The sequence below is a fragment of the Podarcis tiliguerta genome (genome assembly GCF_965153285.1).
Source record: "Podarcis tiliguerta genome assembly, chromosome: 4".
In the NCBI taxonomy this organism is placed as follows: Eukaryota; Metazoa; Chordata; class Lepidosauria; order Squamata; family Lacertidae; genus Podarcis; species Podarcis tiliguerta.
This window is the reverse complement of record NC_139537.1, coordinates 40773502-40797255: the sequence shown is the minus strand read 5'-3', so window position 1 is coordinate 40797255 and position 23754 is coordinate 40773502. Positions and strand designations below refer to the sequence as shown.

The window sequence follows — 23754 nt, the reverse complement described above, 5'->3', positions numbered from 1 at the left end:
ATAAGGGTGGAAAGGAGGGAGATTATTACTATAGTGGGAGCCCAGAGCACTGAAGGCGATAACTCAAGGTGGCTGTCATGTGGGCAAGGATCACACCCCACTGAGAAGATTGAATGCAAATAGTGTTCTGGGCCCAGAAGATTTTGTTGTTTTTTGTTGTTGTTGTTTAGTCGTGTCCGACTCTTCATGACCCCATGGAGCCTCAGCTTCAGGATCTGTCCTTCCTGTGAGCACTCGGGGCTGATTTCCTTCAGAATGGATAGGTTTGATCTTCCTGCAGTCCATGGGACCCTCAAGAGTCTCCTCCAGCACCATAATTCAAAAGCATCAATTCTTCGGTGATCAGCCTTCTTTATGGTCCAGCTCTCACTTCCAAAGCTATGGGAAAACCATAGCTTTAACTATACAGACCTTTGTCGGCAAGGTGATGTCTCTGCTTTTTAAGATACTGTCTAGGTTTGTCATCACTTTTCTCCCAAGAAGCAGGCGTCTTTTAATTTTGTGATTGCTGTCACCATCTGCAGTGATCATGGAGACCAAGAAAGTAAAATCTGTCACTGCCTCTATTTCTTCCCCTTCTATTTGCCAGGAGGTGATGGAACCAATGGCCATGATCTTAGGTTTTTTTGATGTTGAGCTTCTAAGTTAGTCTTTTGAAGATGCCCAGTTCAAATGTTGTTAGTGTTGTCATTATTTGTGTCCCACCTGATCATTCCAGCCCCCCCCCCCCGCCCGCATGCTTAGCAGTCATCATTCATAGCTTTAAGATTAGGCTGCTACTGCAATATGCTATAAACAGAGATACTCTGAATACTTTTTAAAGTATGTTGTAAACCACCCCTGACCTTCAAATGACATAAATAATAATGAAGAAACAGTAATCACTGGAGAACAGGACAGCTTGTTGGGGCAGGTTGCTACCAACAGAATCTTCTCCTTTAGCTACATAGATGAAATTTATGGTGGAAATAATTGCTTTTTAGTTTTTCCTTACCTTTTTAAGCATATGTATAGCTTATGCTTATATCACAGGTACAAGATAATGAAAAATGAACCAATGGCGGGGGGGGGGACCTATGATGGAAGCATATTTCTTTCAATGCTATTGTTGTTTTGCTAATAGCTAGCTAACGTATTTCTGACAAATAAAATCTACAGTCCTTCAAATAATGTGCTTTTTTACTTCTTCAAATGATGTGTTTATCTTTAAAATACCTTGGAATAAAGATACACAGCTGCAGGGAAACCTGCACAAGCATATTAATGTCATGAGATGAAAGAAAAGAAATAGTTGCCTGCCAATAGGTAATTTGGAAAGAAAGTTCATATGCCTGCAAATCTGAAAATGGAATATGAACAGCCTGGTGTTTTTAAAAAGTGTAATTCATCACTATTAAGAATCTACACATCTGGATTTCCCCCCAAAACACAAGGATTGAATTACATTTCTTACCATAAGTTTTTTTTTAAATTTAGGATTTATTTCTAAGCCAGCAATCCTATACACTGTGAAGATGGTAAGCCACATTGAAGACCATGTCATTTTCCATTCTTAACCTAACCCCTTCAGATCCAAGGCTACTGATCGTGGATGTGTATGCCAATAACCCACTTGTTACCTTCCATTGAGATATTGGAGAAAGGGAATTAGAGCCTGGAGATGGCCAGCTGAGAGGAAGGAGTAGGAAGTGCAGTGGTACCTCGGGTTACATACACTTCAGGTTACAGACTCCGCTAACCCAGAAATAGCACCTCGGGTTAAGAACTTTGCTTCAGGATGAGAAAAGAAATCGTGCGGCAGCAGCGGGAGGCCCCCCATAAGCTAAAGTGCTGCTTCAGGTTAAGAACAGTTCCAGGTTAAGAACAGACCTCCAGAACGAATTAAGTACGTAACCAGAGGTACCACTGTACTCAAACCATAAGGTTCCTGCCTTTGTAAACTATCCCAACAACACCCAAATAAGCTCCAATAGACAAGAGGGGAAGGAAAAAGCAGGTGGTGCAGAACTTAAGAGCACTCCAAGCAGGCTTTGGAAGGCACAGTGCATAGAAGAAGAAGAAGAGTTTGGATTTGATATCCCGCCTTTCACTCCCCTTCAGGAGTCTCAAAGCGGCTAACAATCTCCTTTCCCTTCCTCCCCCACAACAAACATTCTGTGAGGTGAGTGGGGCTGAGAGACTTCAGAGAAGTGTGACTGGCCCAAGGTCACCCAGCAGCTGCATGTGGAGGAGCGGAGACGCGAACCCGGTACCCCAGATTACGTGACTACCGCTCTTAACCACTACACCACACTGGCTCTCAAAATTCCTGAACAATTCCTGTCACTCCCCATAGGAGGAAGAGACATGTGGTGGTGATAGGTGACTCCCTATACTGAGAACTGTTCTACAGTGGAAGAGTCTCCCTCGGGAGGTTGTGGACTCTCCTTCCCTGGAGAGTCCACTACACAACTCTTGGGTCCCTTCCAGCTCTATGATTCTATGATCAAACTCTACAATCCTATGATCAGAAATGTCAAGTAGTCCAAAATACAGCAGTTAGAATACTGGCTGGGGTTCCACTGAGATCTCACATAAACCCTATTTCAAAATAGCTGCATTGTTAATCAGTTTGTTTCTGGGCCTAGTTCAAATTGGCCATGGTAATGTTTAAAGCCATAAATGACTCAAGCCCCAAATATCTGAAATACCACCTCCTTCCCCATAAATTTAATGGGTGTTAAGCTCTGGGCAGAAGACCCTCTTGGAAATTCCACTGCCCTCAGACATTTCTGGGGTGGAGGCCCAGGAGGGTCCCACTGCCAGCACACAAATCCTTACAGATTACTTTTACTTCACAGGGAATAAAAGTTGTCCACCCACTGCTCTACTGCCTCATGCAGTGAGTGGCATCACTGAATGTAGATGGTGCAGAACTACGAGCAAGCAACTCATTTTTCACTTGAATGTGAAGTTTGCTGCATTCTGGGACTCGAGTCATGTTACAATTCCATGAAAATGCAGATATAGCCTATGATGCGCTCAAGGCACTTCAGTCAGCACAGAGTAGCTCTACGTGTCTGAGACATGACAGCAATAAAGGGTTCTAATGGGAGTGCAAGTGATGTGCAGTAGGACCTGCCCCACTTGTCTCATCATTGTAGCTACCTCAGTGTATGCCACTTCATCGTGCCTGGCTGCAGCTACATGGATCTACAAGCTTTATGTGTAAGAAAGAGACTTAAAAATAGGACTGACGGATAAAACAGCCAGAAGATGGGAGTCTATGGAGCAGTAGTGTCTGTTCTCTAAATTCCACTGAAGACAAAACACTGATACAAAGAGCTTTTCTCCTACAACAGACACTCAGGCTAACAAAAATGCCGGAAACATACTCTTACTAAGAATGCAGCAAGATAACAGAATATGAAAAAGATGTAGCTACTGATGCCTACTTAACAGTCTATCTGTAGTTTTTAAGGTAATTATGACATTCTGTGCACCAATTAGTATTTTTTTTTTATTCTTTAGTACATTTTGAATGTGGCAGCTAAATTACTATTAGTAATGCTAAATATTACTATTTTTTGTTAACAAAACTTGATTTTATTTTATTTTTACAAAATCAATGCTATACTGCTTAAAAGTAAACAAGACTATACTGCATGACATTTTTGGGGAAATGGTATACATCACTGAATGAGATTACAATGGGAAATTACAAAAGCAAAGTTCTGTGTGAGTTTTATAACAAGTATTATAGCATGAAACATAATTCTCTTTCAGCTGTGATCTTGATTTTGTTTAGTTAATTACCGGTACTACATATAACGTATTGCATACTTTCTTTACCTATTAAGAAACCATTTATTTAAACAAGAAGAAAAAAATGTAATATTTATGCTGTCATCTTTTAAATTTTTCTTTTGCTTTCCCCCCAAACTGCCTTTTTCAATATGCAGAGATCATGCTTTTTGGCATACCATCATTTTGTGCCCTGCACACTGGTTTATTAGCTGTACTGGGTTTGTCATGTCAATTAGTTTGTTGTGTAATGTATTGATTGTATAGTCTCGTGGAACAAGGAGTGCGGCAGAAGGCAGCAGACAAGAGCCTCAGTGGAAACTGTCAGGTTCCTCTGGTGGGCTGGCAGGTCCCTCTCCTCATCCACAGTGTATTCCCTAATAGGAGACACTGTGCAAGTTCAAAATGAGCATCAATTTTAAAAAATCCAGACAAGTAATCTTGCTCATTCAAAACAGCATGTTCAATATGAAATACGAACACCACACAAAACTGGAACAGCTCTACTGCTGCAATTGCAAATAGCTCTTTGGCATTTTGCACAGCATCTGCCAGCTTTATGAAGCATGCCACACTGAATTGTAAGGCTGGAAGGGATCTGAACATCATTTCCTTCAGTCCTGACAACCTGTACGTATATCCAAATGTTACCCTGTAAGATTCTTCTCTAAGCAAACAGAGAGCCTGACATTATATTAGGGCACGTATGACAAACTTCTCTAATCTCAAGAGCCAGACTGGGTGTGCTCAGTGTCCTAACACTGACATGATCAGGAGGGGCTTTGCAATCATGTACCAGGTGTCCTTGTGGCTTCTTACGGAAATATCTGCATATTACACACAAAACTCTGATGTGAGAGGTTGTGCTTTACAATGTCGCTATTTCTTACAATTTGAAAATATTCTTTAAAAGACTTATTAGGGGCCTGCTTGGGGGGGGGGGCATCTTCAACCTGCAGACTCAGCTGCCTCTCCCTGGCATTCCAGGAGTCAGGCAAGTCCCAGGCTGCGGTCAAGTACAATCCTCTCCTACCTCTTCCCTACTTTCCACACGGAAACGCAGGCGCTCATATGCTGTACACAGAGGCGGTACAGCCCACATGCTAAGAGCGACCCAAAACCACTGCATGGCATGGCGCCTGCCCTGCATTTCGGATTTAGCGAGGCAGCCTTTGGTGCCCCCTCAGACCACGCAGATGCGCCCAAAGTGTCGAGGCGTCGGGAAGCACCGCTGCGTGGCTGCCTCTGACACGAAGATTTAACCGACCCGAATTTACACGTGACCTGAATGCCTTTTTTCCAGCCCATTTTCTATCGGTGGTGGAAGTGGGTGTAAAGCTCGAATAAAGCATCTGTTTCAAAATAACCCTCCAAAATGCTTCGACGGAAAGGGAGAGAAGGCTCGCGCGCTACATTTCCTCAAACCCGGGGTTGTCGCTTGGCCACTTTGCCACCTCAACGGCGACACTCTTGGGAAACAGGTTGTCGTGAGGCGCGGCGCTGTGAGGTATATCCGCCCGTCCTTCCCGTGTGCGTGTAGAGCTTACTACTACCCGCTCACCTTCGCCCCCCCCCCAAAAAAAACCCCAAGCACAGCCCTACCCTGCTGCGTGAGGGGAAAAGACGCTACATAGATAAATAAATGGATAATAAGTTAATAAAACAAACGTCCTCCCACCCTCAGGACGTGCCACCACCTTCGAAAAGAAAACCCTCCCCCCTTCAACTAGGTCGTGTCATGGCAGCGGCTACCAACCGTTCCTGCCCCCTCATCGCTCGCGCGCTGTCACGTGAGAAACCGCCGCTCACCCCCCCCCTCCCTCTCCTGCCCGGTAGGCCTGCCGCGGAGCCGACTCCGCTCGCGAGAGGGACGGCCTCCTCTAGCCCCTCCCCTCACGGCAAGCCCCGCCCTCCGCGCCAGTGGCGGCACTGGGCGCCGCTGTTGCTACGGCCTCAGCCTCTTCCCGAAGGCGGGAGGCGGGCTTTTCTCCTGCTCGTCTCTGAGCTTGCGGCAGCAACAGCGGCAGCCTCCGCTTCCTGGTCGGTCACCTGAGGAGCAGGAAGGAGCCCCGGTGGCCCCGCTCTCCTGCCTCGGTTCCTGGGCCGCCGCCGCCATGGCGTCGCTCTTCAAGAAGAAGACGGTGGACGGTGAGTGACGTGCGAAGGAAATCTCGTGCTGTGGTGGGGCGGGGAGGGGGTCCTTTTTCCTTCCTTGGGGGTGGGCAGCCCTCCCCCCTATTCGCCCTCTGATGACACCGCACCCTAGCAAACGAGGGGGGGGGATTTCCCTTCGCCCCAAGGCTCCCCCCGCCCCTTTGGAGAGGTATTTCCCGATACTTCAGGGAGTGCTCGCCCCTGTGGGCTCCTCGCTTCGCCCCTGAGCTGAGGAGATCCAGCCTAGTTTGCCCCTAGAATATGACTTCGCCTCCCCCCATAGAAGTCTTCCTCCCTCTCCTTTCTGATTGCCCTATAGCTGTCGTGGTGCCTCCTGCGCTGTGTTCTTTGCCCTTTGCCTTAAATGGACCATCAGGCTTGAATTTTAATAATACAAATAAAAAATAATGATGCAGCTCAGAATGTAGGCTTGGGCACAATCCGTGTGTGTTGTTGGGTGGCGGTGGTGGTTGTTTGTGCATTGAGAGAGCGAGGGAGAGAGAGAGAACATGCATGACTCATCTCCTGATCATGTGTGGAAGTGTTACGTACAATGTTAATAAGCACAGCACACACAAAAACACCTTGTGGAACTGCCAGCACCAGGTTATTGAGGGATTGTGGCTGTGAGCACATGCACCTGGGAGTAAGCCATGTTGAACACACAGTGGAGATTGCACTGCTCAAATGGAGCTACTGCAGAGAATGCCTTAGAAGTAGGGCAAGGTTCTTAAGAACTGTTTTTTTGCAGTAATTTTGAGAAATTGTTACAATAGATGACTACATGTAGCCACCTATTTATTTAATAAATAAATACTTTGTGTCGGATTATTGTTTTTGTTGGTTACTCTGTTATGTGTTTTTATTCTGCCCTGTAACCCTTGGATGAAGGGCAGTATAGGAATGTAATAAAAATAAATAATTATCTGTATTATCTGTATCAATTTCAATAGCCCTAAAAAAACCCAAGGAAACAAGATGCATTGTTTTATTAAAACAAGAGCATTCTTTCCTATCAGGAACTGCCAGGGTTCTTCAGTGTTGCCAGAGAGCTGTTTCCTTGATGTAACAAAAGCTCTTAGTGTCCTCTTCAAAATGATGCCCTTTATTACTATTGCTGCAGTACTGGTTGATATTAAAAAGTGTTCCTTCAATATTTCCTAGGGATTATATTTGTGTGGTGTGTGTAGACAAAAATTCCACCTACTGCTGATTTCTAAAGAAGTATGAGTTAAGTCTTCCTTAGTTTAGAGAAAGACACTTCAAAGGAATGCTTTGAATTACATTGAAGCATTTGGCATATTTGGGAGGGAAAGAGCATATTTTGTGACTATTGAAGCATAATGTTGTGTGAGCATTGCTGCTAAGTGAATTTTCTGTATGTGTCATGCACTATTACGTATCGCCCACCTCTGTATTTTATTGTTGGCTCATTCATGAGTCAAAACATGGACACTCATTTTCTTTAGAACTGGGTTCTCAAGAAAAGGTGACATTTTTATTTTCTTATATGTATATTGTTTTACAACCATAATGGTTATCAAAGTGGTTCACAATATTAAAATTAGACCTATAGTTGGATGATAGCTCTACCCCAATGACAAATCTGAAATACCAGGTAATGGTCATGTGGCTTCTGGTTCTTCTTCCCTGAAAGGTGTTGATGGCTGGGAGGAGGGCATATATTCTTCAGAGTCCTCTCCTGTTCCTCCTGTTTGTACATCTCTGAGCAGATAAGATGAACGACTCCCAGCACTCAGAACTCTCACAGTCATTAGCTCTTGAAGGCACTGAGTAGTCTAGTGATGTATAAAATTTTTATCCCCAGTCCTGCCAGCTTTGCTGCCTCACTGTATTACTACTCAGTAATTGCAGTGCATCAAACATAAATTTAGTATTTTCTATAACTTGCCTGGTAAAGAGTTTGAGTACAAAATTTGATGGCACAGCTGGCTTTCTCAGCTTTCCACTGATATAAATTTGAAGCAGTTGCTTTTTTTGTGAAGCCTTTTGTCACACAGGACTGCTATAGGGTGAATAGATAACGAGGTTACCATATGGTTTGGTTTTCTATCACACCACTTGATAATCTATTACTACAAATGTGGTATAATTTCTTTTCTGTCACTTATTTTCATGTGTGGTGAATATATCTGGTAGTAAAGCTATTCCATATTTATTAATTGAAATAATTTATTTTCTGCCTTTGTTGTGCTCATGGCCGAGTGCAGTAACAAACAAAACACCCTGCCCCAAATAAACCACCCCATTAAAAGCAGAAAAACAGTAGTGATTAAAGCTGAACAATTGAACTGGACTCAATGGAAGATATATGTTCTGCTCCACTTCTGGAAGGCCAATGAGGTGTAGCACTATGGTTCTCAGTGGGGAGTTCATTGTAAAGAGCAGGGCTCATGGGAAGGGCCATGGCTTGGGTAGATAGCAACCTTTGCATTCAAAGATCTTGTTCAATCCCTACATCTCCAAGTAGGGAGAGACCATGGAGAGCTACTGTTAGACAGTGCAGATAGCACTGAGCTAGATACCAATCAGCTTCCTACTTGTGGTAGAGGTTCCTACCTGAAACCTCAAGGTTCAACCTTTAAGGAAGAAAACATAAAAAGTATAAGCTGAGACAAAAACTTGTAAGTGTGAGTGCGTGGTCATAACGATTGGAAAGTTGGCATTCTTTGACAAATTCAGAAGTAAATATATTGTTTCAGACTCTCAGTATTTATACCCTGGAAGCTGCTCTGTCTCTGGTCTCCTTTTGTTTAATCAGAGTTAGACAGCATAGTGTCTTCCAAATGTTGAACTACAACTCCAGTTATCCCAAGCCAACATGTTTAATAGGGATAATGGGCATCTAGAGGGCACTAGATTTACTGTCTGACGTAAGCAGATAAGTGCCACCTCCTTACCTCTGATCTGTGAAGAGGTGCTTTTGAGTAAATAACAAGGAACTTAAATTTTTGCATTATCACGGGATATTGAATGAAAAGTTTTGTCGGTGTAAACACATTTAGTGTTTTTGTGTGACAGCCATTTTGTAGACCCATTCATTAGGATTAAGTTTCATCTGGCCATCGTTACCACGAGGTCATCTAGATGTAAAGCTGCATCCAGAATAGTCCCAACCTGTAAACTTCATTTAATCCCTATTCCAGATTTTTATCTCCCCCCCCACCCCTTCCCCCACCAAGAGTACATTTGTTTTGTCTGGTTTGAGCTTCAGTTTGTTACCCCACATCACCTGCTGCTGATTCCTGGTGCTGGTTCAGAATACTATCCACTTGATTAGTTCCCTATCCCAATATTGACCAGGTATTCAACAGGATCACTGACTGGAGCAACAGAAAACTTTCCCAGGGCAGTCAGGAAACTATTTGAGCCCATTTTGTTCTGAAGGAAGATCTTCTGTAACACAACACCCCCATACCTGCATCAGGAGTCCTGCAAATCTAAAACTTAAAATGTTTTTTGACAACCCCCAATACCCAGATCACATTCTCTTGTCCAAAACAAAACAAAACCACAAACAAACAAACAAACAAACCCAAGTTCAGGGTAATTCTTAGAGTTGTCAACTGAGACTTCTCATGTTCCCATAATTTTGACTCTTAAGTATGAATGTCAATCCAAATCAAGCCCAATTGTACAGTACAGTGGTACCTTGGTTTAAGAAAAGCTTAGTTTATGAACAACTTGGATTAAGAACTGTGCAAACCCAGAAGTAGGTGTTTTGGTTTGTGAACTTTGCCTTGGAAGCAGAACATGATCTGCTTCCTTTTGAGTGTGTTCCATTTGTAAATTGAGTCCCCCGCTGCTATGGGAAAGCATGCCTTGGTTTAAGAACAGACTTCCAGAACAGATTAAGTTCATAAACCAAGGTATCGCTGTACAAACCTCTTCTTGCAACACTCTTGATTTTTCCCTATGATAATCATTCCATTGTATTTAGTACTTACATGAGACTAATTGTGTATAAGTTAATAAGGGCAGTATAGATGCCTCAACATATATGAAAATGTTTCCTGCCAGGATTTCTTAATGCTGAAATCATTTCATCCTGGCATGTCTTGGAACTGTATCTAGGAAAGAAGAGTCTTTGAAGAAAGGATTAATGTAAAATAAATCTATGGCTGCAGTTCATGCTTTATTCATTTTTGACAGTCTATATTGTGGGAAGCAACAGCAACAAAATCCTATCATTATTGTTAGATGATTTTTTTAGATTGTGAAAGCAAGATGGAAACTTACTTTTGGGAATGCTTCATTTTCAAAAGAAATGGGATTTTTAATAGAATAAGACAAGTCATCTCTGTAAAAGCGCGGGGGTGGGGGGTTGACTCTCTTCTGAACAACTCCAAATAAATTATTTTGACTTTATTGTGTGCTACTTTGAAATGGCCTCAGGCATAAAACCCCCACAAAACATACTTTTTTATTATGAAGAAATAGATAAATGTAATCCTTGACTGGCAGTCCTATAATTTAAAAACTTCATTCCACTCTAGAAGCCATAGCCACTAGTTCATGGGAATGTCACTTGCTTCTCTTTGAGTAAAAGAGGATAAACACTCCCAGCCTGCAAAGTGTCATATCTTTGTGGTCTAAAAAGACTTTTAGAAAATCATTACAAGTATTCTCATCTGATAAAACACAACTTCTCAATTTATAGCTAAGGGAACAACCCTCTTATCGAAATGAGAATTCCAACTCTGTTTGCAAATAGTATTTCAATACAAATATATATACTTGCAAAGTAGGCCACTGAAAGCTTGAATGTTATGATTCCATAAGGTTCAGATTCTTGCACTCTTTCTATGTGGAAGAAAGTGCTGGTTCATTAAAAGGCTAGAAAATATTTGTGCTGCAGGTGGTATTTTGTTTATGCTGTGTTACAATTTCTTTGATAGGGAAATTAAAGGGAAATTTCCCCCCCAAAAAAATTGTGATGTGGAGAGCACACTTTCTATAACATCAGAAGGATAGAAAAATGAGAACAATCAAGTGCTGATACTTGGGCACAGAAGATGGGTTTCTCTCTAGTCTATTTATACTGCATTGAGACAGTAGCAGTTTTCTTAAGTTGATATATAACTTATTTAATAATGTATCTGGCTATGATTATATGTACAGTGAACATCTTTGAAATAGGAAAAAATGCAATAATGGAGATAACAAATAATACCAACAGTATGAATTTATGTTCAAGCAATAATGATAGTGTCAAAATAGTAACGTAGTAGGTTGAATCCAAAGGTGCCTTTCCTCCAAGGCATACATAATTCAAATATAAAATTCCTCAGGGTTGGATCCAGAGGAAGCCTCTGCTTTCCTGTGGATTCAAAACAGTATGGCTGTTTTTTAAATTACGTGTACAGAAAATGTGTGATATCATTTGGAGTTTGTGTGTTCACAGAAATCAAACTGCTAAGCCCTTTTTAACTTTGCCAAGCTTTTTGTGTGGGTTAAGTTTTATCTCCCTGTTTCTTTGGTGAATGCTTTCATATTAATTATCCACAGGGAGAATGAATTGGTTTTATTGTGGTTTTATGCATTTTATGGTGAAAACATTGTAAGCTTTTTTCAGTCTTTATAAAATAAAGATGGGGCATTCATGTTTGAGTCACATTCACAACTTCAGTCTCAGGTGACCAATGACCCATGTGCATTAAATGGAAGGCCTGCATAGCAGCTGTGTGTGTATAACACTCTCCTTCTGACTGAGACCCTAAAAAAGCAGGATACCCAATCATGTGAAACAACCCTTTTAGGAGGATTTTAAACACATATTGTCTGTGCAGGCCTTCAAATGGACACAAGTAGGTTGTGGAGTCAGGACAGCATATGATTCTGTTCCCCATATGTAATTGGTTACCTGCAACTGAAGAATATAGTATTTCTATCAAGTACAGTCATACCACGGGTTGAAGTAGCTTCGGGATAAGTATTTTCGGGTGGCACGCTGCGGCGACCTGGAAGTAGCGCAGCGTGTTACTTCTGGGTTTTGCCACTTGCGCATGTGCAGACGGTCAAAATGACGTCACGCGCATGCGCGAAAGCGGTGAATCGCGACCAGCAGACGTGGGTTGCATTCACTTCTGGATGCGAAAGGGGCTCCAAAACGGATCCCATTTGCATCCAGAGGTACCACTGTATTATCTTATCTGCCCTTTACAGTAAGGTCCCAGGTAATATACAATTATAAAACAAGTACAACTATTCCAAATGGAACAAACACCAGAAACTGAATAAAAGAGGTGGGTCCCACTAAACAAAATACCTTAATTGTCAAAAGGCTAGGGTAAAGAGGTTGCATTCAAAGGTTCAGCATAAGCAGTACAATGAAAATGCTAGATGCACTTCTGTGAAGTGAGAGTTGCACAAATGAGGGACTGCCACAGAGAATGCAGTCTTCTGGGCCTCCATCCCTCACACTATTCTAGTAGTCTGTTTTCCAGTTATTCCAGTAGTCTATTTTTGAGACATCAGTGATACTGCTATTAGGAATGAAACACCTTTCACCTAAAACTTATGTTTTCACCATGCATGTCTTCACCATACTTCCTTATCCATTATACTAACTGTAAATATTTTGTTTCTTAGATATAATTAAAGAACAAAATAAGGAGCTAAGAGGCACCCAGAGGGCAATAGTAAGAGATCGAGTAGCTTTGGAGAGACAGGAAAAGCAACTGGTAAGTAACTGGAGAATCTTAGTTCATCTTTCACAATCAGTGCCCAAACTGGTTATGGTAAATGATAGCTTGTCCATTTCCTTAACACCATTTTCCGCCTATACTCCTAGCTTTTAATTTTGGAAACATTGTATTTTTTTCTTTAGATAGCTTTCTTACATGTCTAATAGGAATTTGTTTGAAAAAAATCACCTTTTACTCATTAAACTATCGTAGTATTTACGCTGGAAGATAAAAAGTGAATACAAACTAAAAAACAGTTTTCATTTTAATAAATAGGAATTGGAAATAAAGAAAATGGCTAAAACTGGAAACAAAGAAGCCTGTAAGGTTCTAGCAAAACAGCTTGTGCAACTGCGAAAACAGAAAACTCGAACCTATGCTGTTAGTTCAAAAGTTACATCCATGTCAACACAAACAAAACTGATGAACTCACAGATGAAAATGGCAGGAGCAATGTCAACAACAGCAAAGGTAAGCAATCAAACTTAAGTATCCCAAATATTGTTCATAGGATTCTGGTTTTAATTTACAGAAATCTGTGTTTCAACTGTGGTTTATCATGATGGGAACAAATCTAGGCTTGTGCATTTCCCCCTCCTCTGGCACTGCAGTAAGTGGGAGATGAGAAACTTTCACTTATGTTTTTAATTAACTGCAGTTTAGCATTATCCTCTGAAATTTAATCTCAGCTATGGCTTGTTGAAGCTAGCCAAGGTCATAAACCCTGGTCAGAGTTGTCTTGTTTTAAACAAACTATGTAAGATTAACCACAATTTGCTGGGTTTCGACAACAACAAGCTGCAGTTAAATGGTGTGTGTGTGTGTGTGTGTGAAAGCTTCTAAATTCTGTCTTGTAGCTTCACTTGAGGGGGGTTCATGTCAGCCTAGGATTGTTCCTGTTGAGATAAACCACAATCTATTGTGATGTCTAAAACATAGCAGCATTTTCACCAGTAATATACTTCTGAGTGAAGCCGACATCACGGTCTGCTCCTCAAACTGGTCCTGGGTGATCTATTGATATATCACCCAGGCCTACTACCTGCCCTTCATCAGCAGGTCCCAGGTTGAGTTACAACAAGTACTCTGCAAAAATCTGACAATAAAGTACAGTGGTACTTTGAGTTACAAACTCCTCAGGTTACAAACCCCCGTAACCTGGAAGAGTTACCTCGAGCTGAGAACTTTGCCCCAGGATGCGAATGGAAATCGTGTGCCGGTGGTGCAGTGGCAGCAAGAGGCCCCATTAGCGAAAGCACGCCTCTAGTTAAGAACAGTTTCAGGTTAAGAACGGACCTCCTGAACGAATAAAGTTCATAACTAGAGGTATCACTGTAGTCTGCAATTTATGATGAAAATAGTCAAGGCTTTTATAGAGTATGCATGTCTAAAGAAGCTAAACTGATTAGCTGGCAAATACCTTCTCACAAAAGAAAAAAGGTCAACATGTGACATGCTGAAGGCATTTGTACTACCATGTAATTAAATGTTTAGGGAGACTTTTGCCTGTGGCTCCTATCCTGACCCAATCCCTCACTGTCATTTTGTAGCTGGGTAAGCACACTGTAGTGCTATATTGAGTTGTGTACATGTGGAAGCAGTGTTATGAGGAGTAAAGTGGATGACTAAGCTTACCGATGTTCTGTTTTGACTCATGCTGATCCAAGAGCTTTTGCTCCCCCAGCTGAGCTGTCAGTCTCTAAATTGCTTGTTTGTATTTATATGGATTCACAGACTTGTGCAGAATATTGGCACATATGCATCCCATAGCTCATATGAGGAATTAGGGCAGAGTACACCGGGATGTTTAATTTTAGCTTTGCAAATTCACGTTGTGATTACAGCCTGATATTCTAGTGAGAGAGCGACTTGTATGTGAAATCACTTAGTGAAAATTTGTGACTAAGCAATGGTCCTTCTGCTGCTTCTAAAGGAATTTGGAAGCAATTTAGAACTTCAAATAGAAGGTAAATTTCTCTTTTTTGTATATTTTGGTATCTTAAATATTTATGTAGTTATGAACTTATAGAAAAAGATTACTAAAAGTACAAATAAACAGTTAATTTTTCATTTTTGTCACAATATTTTAAGTTCAAGTGACAATTTAGGAGTAAGGATGTCTGTGGCAAAACCTTTATTATCATCATCTCCAATGCTTTTTCCTGGGGGGGACGCATACTCCTGAACATTTTGTGAATCTAAGTTTGGCCTCACTGAGGGGCAGTATTTCAATATGAGTAAGAAAATGAGAGTACCCCTAAACATTTTTTCCTGGGGGGGACGCATACTCCTGAACATTTTGTGAATCTAAGTTTGGCCTCACTGAGGGGCAGTATTTCAATATGAGTAAGAAAATGAGAGTACCCCTAAACATTTTTTTTAGAAAAAAGCGCATCTCACACTTCTTTGCTGTGGCTTATATTTCATTTTTCTTAATCCTTAATCCTTTATTATGAATACCATTTATTTTCTTTGGTTTACCCAACAATAGCTATGGTTAAGTATAGGGCAAAACATGACAGAGCTCAAAATATAAAGTAAAAACAAAGTATAGTATATCTTACTTAAAACTGTTACATTAATAAGCATGTATATATTCATCCCTAGGTACTTAAACTAGGTGATTAACTTTACTTTGTTACTGTTACCTTAAAAATGTATACACTGTTAGTTTTTAGTCACTCAAAATTATGTATCAAACACAGTAGGATTCCTGCCACTTTTAAGAGGAAAGTTATGCAAACTTCAGTCCCATCCCCACACCACCCCAAATCCAAACCTAAATCCATTTCACTATAATAGTCTTTATCAGTTAACACTTAGGAACTAGGGACTGAGGTCTATACTTGCGCTCTTCTGTCAGGTCCTTGAGTTCTTCCTCTAAGTTGACTCTTCAGTCTTCTCTCAGGACTTCTGCCAGAGTCCATCAATCCCTGTCACCTCAAGTTCTCAGCAGTCCTACTGATGCTTGACAGCTGAACTCCCCTGAAGGCTACTGCTAGAGTCACATGCCCTTCTCCACAAACCTAACATTAGGTCTAGATTAGTGGCATTAGCTCCTGGCTTCTCATTGGCTTCTTAAGCCCCTTGATATGCCCTGTCTGACCTCAACTTTCAGCTCTTCCATCAACTGACCAACAGTCAGAGCCGAGCCTAGTCTGCTGTCTCATTGACTAGAGCCTGGCCTTTTATTCGCTCCAGTCAGAGCCCACCCACCCCACAGCCAATCATTTCAATTTGAGTAGAATTGTGTCCTCTCATTGGCCTATAACTGATCCAATAGGACAAAGCAGAATGTCAGCAAACTCACCAGTTAGAGTCTACCGGATTCTGATGCCTTGGCTCCTTTTTATAAAGACAGAAACCTCATTCATGTAATCATCTCTTGTTTGAAACAGTGCCAGCATAGTATCTCCACAGCTCCTGGTAGAAATGCATAGCCATTATGTTCTGTTACACTATTTTAAAATGAAAACTCTACCTCAAACTCTGATTTCTCTGTGCTGTCAAATAATCTTAGAAGAATTTTGTGAATGTATGGTTAAAGGAGGGTATCATAATAGCATGTAGAGAAGGGCAACTTTGCAAATAAGTCTGTAACTATTTTGTACACCATCGACCCAGACTAGACCCAAACTATCCACCTTCAATACCTCCTTATCAGAATTGAGCTTCAGTTTATTGGCTTTCATCACTGGGTCTAAGTGGCTTTTGAATGCTCTACTGCATTAAAAACCAAAACAAAACTCTGCAGCTGAAAACCTAGCACAGTAGGAAGCGGGCTGGAATAAATGTTTTCTACCTGATACGCTTACAGATAGTTTAGGGCATATGTGGGGGGAAAGAAAAAAGTTATCACATTCTGAAGTTATACAGTTTGTTGTACAATTCAAAATTTTACCAATTGATTCTGGGGCATGTGAAGTGGTATTAAAGGACTGGTGGAACCCCTTTCTTCCAGTTTATAAAAGCATTCCAACCAGTTCATACGCAGAGAGGGGACATAGCTTTCTGGTAGTATGTATTCCTTGCATGCGGACGATGCCATGTTTCATCTGCAACATTTCCAGTTAAAAGTTGGCAGTGCTGCTTAAAACCTATTGCCAACAACACTAGAGAGCCACTGTCAGTTAGCAGTATGGGCTGACCGGCATTAAACCTCCTGAGGCAGCTCAGTAAATGCTAATCACTGCCACATCTTCCTCCTCCTACCCTTTCTTTAAGCGCTTTTGAGATTTTGAGGCAAAATGACCTCAAGAGAGCCCCAGAGGAAAGCTATCGGCTGCTTAGCTGCAGCAGCAGATGCTGTCTAAAGTTGAAAACCCTTCCTCACAGTGAGTCATTGGAGCAGCAGGAGAGGAATTGATGGGCAGTGGGTGACCCTGTGGTAGGCGGGGAACAAAAACATGTTTTGTTGCTGTTCCTGATCCACTGCCTGACTGCTAGTCAAAATAGGCAGCACTGGGGTAGACACACTAATGGCCTGACTTGATATAAGTCAGTTTCATGTGAGGCAAGTGGCTTACTACATGCTTGATGAAGGATAAAGTTTTATAGGGTCAGGAAGAGGTTTTCTAAATTGTAAGTTGTGTAGGCATAAGAGTAGAGGTTTTACGCTAATCATACAGGGTTCACCCTTCTCACAATAGCTGTGTTCAGCCTTAATGCTAAACAATACCTTAGTGTTACATGAACAATGTGACTCATCCCATGCCTCCCTCCTTCCCTTATCTGGCACAGCCATGATAGAAGCTTTCACTTCCATTTTAAACAAACTGTTGATGGTCTTAACTATAGCTCACAGAAACAAGCCAATTCTAAATCAAGGTGTATGATTGTTCCAATAAAACCATAATTAATATTAAGCAGAGTTTAGGATTTGGATTTGACACTGACCTGCAGTTAATTGAAAACAAATGAAGGCAGCACAGGAGGGAGAAGAACACCAGCTGAGATGTTGTTAATGTAATGCTAAATTATAATTTGGTATTACATCCAAACCAGGTCAATATCAGGAAGACCCACCAGCAGATTAGATTTTGGAAAATGTATACATCAGATGGATTTAATGAAGAAATGACTGCTACGCAATAGTGCATTCTACTCTTTTTCTGATAGTTCTTGATGTGCAAAGACTAAAGGTTTTGTTGTATACCCCACGTTACATGGGAACTTGTATTTCTTGGAATTTATTTTCTTCTAACACCTTAAAGGTATTCAAATATTATGACATGTTCAGCAGTTTTACTGTACTGTACATTGGCCACATTTATTCATAAAGGTTATTGTTTATTGCTAGACAATGCAAGCTGTTAATAAAAAGATGGATCCACAAAAGACACTGCAAACTATGCAGAACTTCCAGAAAGAAAACATGAAAATGGAAATGACTGAAGAAATGAGTAAGTTATGCTTTTCCATACAGTGATTAAAACTGTTCCCTGCTTCCTTTTTGGGTTGGCAAGACCACCAAATCAAACTAATAATTGGTTCATGAGCTTGTGTTTAACCTGTGTTTGTTGAAATTATTAATTGCAGGAACATCCATTTTCATAGCCTTCCTTATTACCGGTATGGGCTACATAGAGAATAGAGACAAGGAAACATGAAAATGGATGGCGAGAAATAGAGGGGCAATGTTAATGTCATGGGAAGAGCCATGTGGAACACTAAAGCCTTGGCCCGCTCAGCCCATACAGATTTCAGGAGGACATATGATGCATTACATTGCTGAAACATTAACCAGTGCTGCTTTTTAAGTGGAATTCCACACTTAAAAAGTGAACCACTGGGTGCAGAATATACATACATCATGGGGGATGTCCCAGTTACGCTATCAAAACTGCAATCTTAAAAATGAAACTGCTTTAATAGCACAAAGAGCTACTTTCCACAAACTATTCCATAGTCTTGTGTGAGGTAAATCTTTCCAGCTGTGCTCTGCCTGATCCAATATCATAATGTAGATGTCCACCATATGTAAAATAGGTAACATGGTTTTTCACATGGCTGATTCTCTGGAAGCCAAAATCCTTTGAGGATAATGGAATGCGGAAACTGACAATTCTTGGGTTGTTTTCGCCCCACCTTTATGTTAGAATAACACTGTGTGAAGTTGCTATTCTGCACTAGCAATGGCTGCTATTCCCAGCACCATAACGAAGCCATATCTTGTTGCACCATGACACTGTCTTAGCTGGATGCCTGAGTACAATGTGCATACTAGTGATGGCATGCTGATGCAAGTCTATTGTGTCCCCTCGTAAGTGCTTATCTGCCAGTATAGAGATTTTTAAAAATGTTTGATTCTTGATGCTTGATGCTTTCATTCTTCCCTCTTCATGATATCTTCACATAGAAGGCTGTGCTTTTACTTTAGAAGTTCATCAAGAGCTGGAAACAGTGGCTGGTTCAAGCTATGATTGTTAAAAAGAAATCAGGTTCAAATCATGGCTTTGATGTCCTGATTTGCTGACTAGGGTGTCTGCTGGTGATGCTAAATATTGGGAAACAAGCCAAGGATCGTGGAGGCCTGTTAACTTCCATTATTCCTGACAGTACACAGATGGTTTTATTACTACTGCTGGGGCAGGTGAAGGGTTGGTGGGATGGAAGGGAGCTTGGTGGGTTGCAGGAGAATAGGGAACATTAGTGAAATTGTCACGAATAGCCAAACTATTTTTGACTTTGGGGGAAATAGCTTGGCTTATTTTGGGAGCATTCATAGTCAAACGAGCATTAAATCCCTAACTAAAAGCACATTGGCTTTCAGAGCTAGCATTGGAAAATTATAAATTCTCCCTCCTAATGGATTTGCTTTTTGGCTCTGTTTTTGTATTATATATGTTTAAAGTCGTAAGCTGCCTTGAGGGCCAAAATCACTTTTAAACAGGGTGAACTCCCGTTGCTCGGTCCCTGCTCCTGCCAACCTAGCGGTTCGAAAGCATGTCAAAGTGCAAGTAGATATATAGTACCACTCCAGCAGGAAGGTAAACGGCAATTCTGTGCACTGCTCTGGTTTGCCAGAAGCGGCTTAGTCATGCTGGCCACATGATCCGGAAGCTGTACGCCGGCTCCCTCGGCCAATAAAGCAAGATGAGCGCCGCAACCCCAGAGTCGGTCATGACTGGACCTAATGGTCAGGGGTCCCCTTTACCTTTCTAACATATATTATTGCTTACATTATTTTATTTCACTTTTCTTCAAACTAAAACTGTTAATGTGTGCTGGGATGTAAAAGCGGTATGAAAGATCAAGGTAACAATTATACTATTACAGTTCTAATGAAGCTTTTGTTTTCATTTATCTTTAAGTCAACGATACCCTGGATGATATTTTCAATGATTCTGATGAAGAACAGGAAAGTCAGGATATTGTGAACCAAGTCCTGGATGAAATTGGTATTGAAATATCTGGAAAGGTATAAAGAAATTATCTCCCATTGCTCTTGAAAAGTAATCTGCCCCCATCCTTACATTTTTATTGACTTTTGTAGTGCCTTCCTTTTTGTCTCTCTGTTCTATCATTTTGATTACTGTGTCTCATCTTGCTTGCCTAAATGTAACTTTTCCTCATTTTTCTTTCTAATAGATGGCCAAGGCTCCTTCAGCTGCCAGAGGCATGCCATCTGCATCAGCATCCCAAAGTGCCACAATTTCTGATGAAGAGATTGAGCGGCAGCTCAAAGCCCTGGGAGTAGATTAACCCCATGGTGACGAGCAGCCTGCCTTCTGCAATTGCTCCAGTGCTGGCATGCACATGCATGTGCAAGACCAGTATCAATAAAAACCAAATTCCTTTGCAAGATCTTGCCCGAGCCATCTTTGGTGACAATGAATTCTAGAAGCAGTTGGAACAATTAGTTGGAATCAGTTGAGACAGAACATCACAACATGCAAATAATGCAGAATGTGTATACATTTGACCAAATTGGATTCTGCTGTAAACAGGAACAACCGTTGCATATGATCTAAATTTGGATTGGGTACAATTAGCTTTTTCTCCAAAAAGCACCAACACTCCATTTTTCATTCAGATTTCTAACCTTTCTGAGGCTACTGCAAGCACCCTTTCTGGAGGCATTTCATTTACGTATCTGTTGCAAGCACACCAAGAGACTTCTTAATTTATGGTATTAAATAAAACCTCACTTTTTCTTTCATTTGGAAGGTGGCTGTTGTATTCTTCAAGCAGAAGATGTATTTAAAAGTATAGTGGGTTTTTCATAAAGCGCCTTTCTAGGAAATCATTTTTGATTCAGCCTTGTTTTAAAATATACATTTCTAATATAGTCCCAGGATTTTAGAACAATACTGATATATAATTATCTTCTTGGAATCAAGGTTGTGGTCTAATGATATGTTATGCTAGGAAAATGGTTTGTAAGGAACGTACTAAATAACTTCCATTGTACTGTAACACAGCTAACTTGAAGGAATTCTGTGCCTTTGTGTACATAGGGTGAGATCTTCATGCACTGAGGTTCCTCCTTTCCCTTACTCTCCCTGCAGCCTCCTGTGTGCCACCAAAATCTGCTCTGGGGTGCACAAGGGGGCTAGAGGGTGACGAGGGAAGCAGGAAGTTCAGTTGCACAAGGGGATTTCCATTGCACAAGGAGGTGAACATCATTGGATGTTGCCCATCGTGTTTGGTTTATTTTAATTAATCTTAGAATTGTGGAAATAATGTAATGTTAAAGCCATTATCTCAACTTACATAGCACTGAAAGAGTTATGTGAACTCAACTGCAACCGCTGCTACAAAGTATGTAATCTACTACCAACACCTGAAATTACATATTTTTCATTGAATAGCATTGTACATATTGCTATGCATTTTTTCATTGAACAAGTGTTACCTTTGAAAATATACTTTATTGTCCATATAGTATGTTTGTTCTGTTTTATATCCAGTTGTTACACACTAATTGGAATTATGTATGCTTGACTATTTAAAGGAAATAGGTTCACTTGGTTATAAAATTGCGCCTAATATAGTAAAACAGTGGGTAACTTGATGTATTATAGGGAACATAATTCACATTGTGAATTACTGCCAGTTGTGAAAGGGGATTTCTGTTCCTGAACTTCTTTGTGGCCCTGCTACTAATTGTGAGAATGTAAATTAACACGAAAATGTCTGCTGATTGTTTATGAAGAACAGAAAAAGAAAGTAATTACTGTGACTATCAACTCACAAGATACGCCATAGGAATAAGGCAACAGCAGCCTAGGTCTTCATTTTAGTATAGAATTATGATTTTTCTGGTTAAACATAGGATCAAAGCAATCAAGTACATACACAATTTGATTTACAATTTGGTTTTGTAATTACATAAAATAGACTCTATGTGGCTACCTTCAGCAAGATCTCCTTTTTATGGATTTTGTAAAAATCAAATAAAAGCTTTTAGCTCCTTGAGTGCCATTTTTCTGTTTGATTTTTCAAAAAAATAGTTTTTTAAAAATACTAAAAGTCAGTGATTAAGTATGCAGTACAAACCCCCAAAGTGCTGAACTGGGTGTGTACATTGGATGGAGCAGAGGTTTCCCTCTTCCTTGTTCTGCCAGCAGGGTTATGGCAACACTACTTTTTGGACTGCTTGTGATTTCCTGCCAGCGGTAGCCTGTGGAAAGCCCTGAAATGCACCTTAAATGTGAGGCAGCAGCTGAGGATCCACTGGATCCCAAGTCAACCCCACTCCCATCTCTTAGCAGCATTGAGTCCAATCCAGGACTTGTGTAGCCAGCAGGTGTCCACCAGAATGAGTGACAGGGCCACAGAGATGGTGGCTTCACGTGTTTGGCTGCCCAGCTTGGGTTTGGATTGCCCTGAATGGCTGTGGCTGCACCCTAATCCCACTTACCTGAGAGTAAGCCCTGCTGAATTGAAAAGGTGGTTAGGCCTGGGCTGTGAAAGAGGCATAAAGAAAACACCAATATGCATTCATAGCTTTGATATTACTCAAAATGTAAATGTAGCCAAGAATTCTTGTGTTTTTGTAGAGAAAGTTATGCTAATGCTAATGACCAGTGAAAAAGTAATTCACCTACTCAAGTGGGAAAGTTAAAGTATTACAAATGCTGCCCAACTAAAGCTGGACAATCAAACAATACTTGAAAATGTTTTGTCGATGGTGGGTGCTGAATAAAAACATTTGAGGGAGGGAATGGAATGAAGGAATGCCTCCTAAATGTTTCAGTTTCTCTAATAATGCTAGATCTAAGAGTTTCAACTCTCTTCCTTCACAGTTGTCATTGTTTTTGGGAAGAAGGCTGCTACTATGCATGTGTGTCAGGCAGCTGTTAAAAGTGCGGATTCCTTAGCAGAATTTTATTTCTGAACAGTGTGTTGATCACCATAAAATGGAAGCTGGAGCATCAAATTCATTCAATAGCATCTAGAAGTGTAGCTGTACTGCAATTTTGAAAGAAAAAAACACTAGATAAATAATACCAGGACAACAGAAGTAATAGATATCAAAACATGTATATTGTAATTCCTGTTCTTGCCAAAAACGCGTTTTATCTTAGGCTTCCACCCTGTCGAATAACAAAAATGTAGAAGTATGCAATGCTGAAAGTTTTAAACTGGCTGATATACTACAGAAGGAATTACACAGCAAAATAAACATTACACAGCTTGGCAATAATGCTGTGTTTTCCAACAATTCCTGATGCTTCTTTATCCATTGAACAATATCCAGACAACACAACTTGTGTTTTAATTCACATTGAGGTGGTTCATACATCACATTAAACTAGGGCTGAAGAACTGCAAGTTTGCCAGGCCCCAATTTGGCCTGAAAAGCAGTTTTCCTCGAACCACACCCAAACACACCTACTATCAGGGTGTGGAGACACAGCTGCAAAGGAACAGGTGAGCTTTTTAAAGTGCCCTCCTCACTGTTCCTGGGCAAGCAAGCCTTGCTGTGGCACTTAATAGCAAGCTCCAAAACAGCTTGCTATGAGCACACACATTCATTTGCAATGCTGGCTTGAAGTGAAATTGGTGATGCGAAGGATCTGCCTCTGCAGGCACAACTCAAGCCATGCCTACAATGATAGATAGATGATGATAGATAGATAGATAGATAGATAGATAGATGATA

General features: G+C 40.9%; 1 protein-coding gene and 1 long non-coding RNA gene across 2 annotated transcripts; one reads left to right on the top strand and one right to left on the bottom strand.

Annotated features, from left to right (window-relative positions):
- Positions 1-3562: 3562 nt before the first annotated feature.
- LOC310677023 lies at positions 3563-5550 on the bottom strand. Its single transcript, XR_014510864.1, has 2 exons — positions 5386-5550; positions 3563-4173 (listed from the first exon to the last, which is right to left on the bottom strand). It is a non-coding gene; the product is annotated as an uncharacterized lncRNA (long non-coding RNA).
- Positions 5551-5673: 123 nt separating this feature from the next.
- CHMP2B (charged multivesicular body protein 2B) lies at positions 5674-22064 on the top strand. Its single transcript, XM_083439309.1, has 6 exons — positions 5674-5931; positions 12550-12641; positions 12921-13115; positions 17944-18046; positions 19958-20064; positions 20235-22064. Exons 1-6 carry the CDS (start codon positions 5898-5900, stop codon positions 20346-20348), a joined length of 645 nt encoding a protein of 214 aa, XP_083295435.1. The 5' UTR covers positions 5674-5897; the 3' UTR covers positions 20349-22064.
- Positions 22065-23754: the final 1690 nt, after the last annotated feature.

Excerpts from the sequence above, each read along its gene's own strand:
- CHMP2B (XM_083439309.1), top strand. The coding sequence starts at position 5,898 with ATGGCGTCGCTCTTCAAGAAGAAGACGGTGGACG. Across the intron at positions 5,932-12,549 it reads CAAGAAGAAGACGGTGGACG|ATATAATTAAAGAACAAAAT; the intron begins GTGAGTGACGTG and ends TTTGTTTCTTAG. Across the intron at positions 18,047-19,957 it reads GGAAATGACTGAAGAAATGA|TCAACGATACCCTGGATGAT; the intron begins GTAAGTTATGCT and ends TTTATCTTTAAG.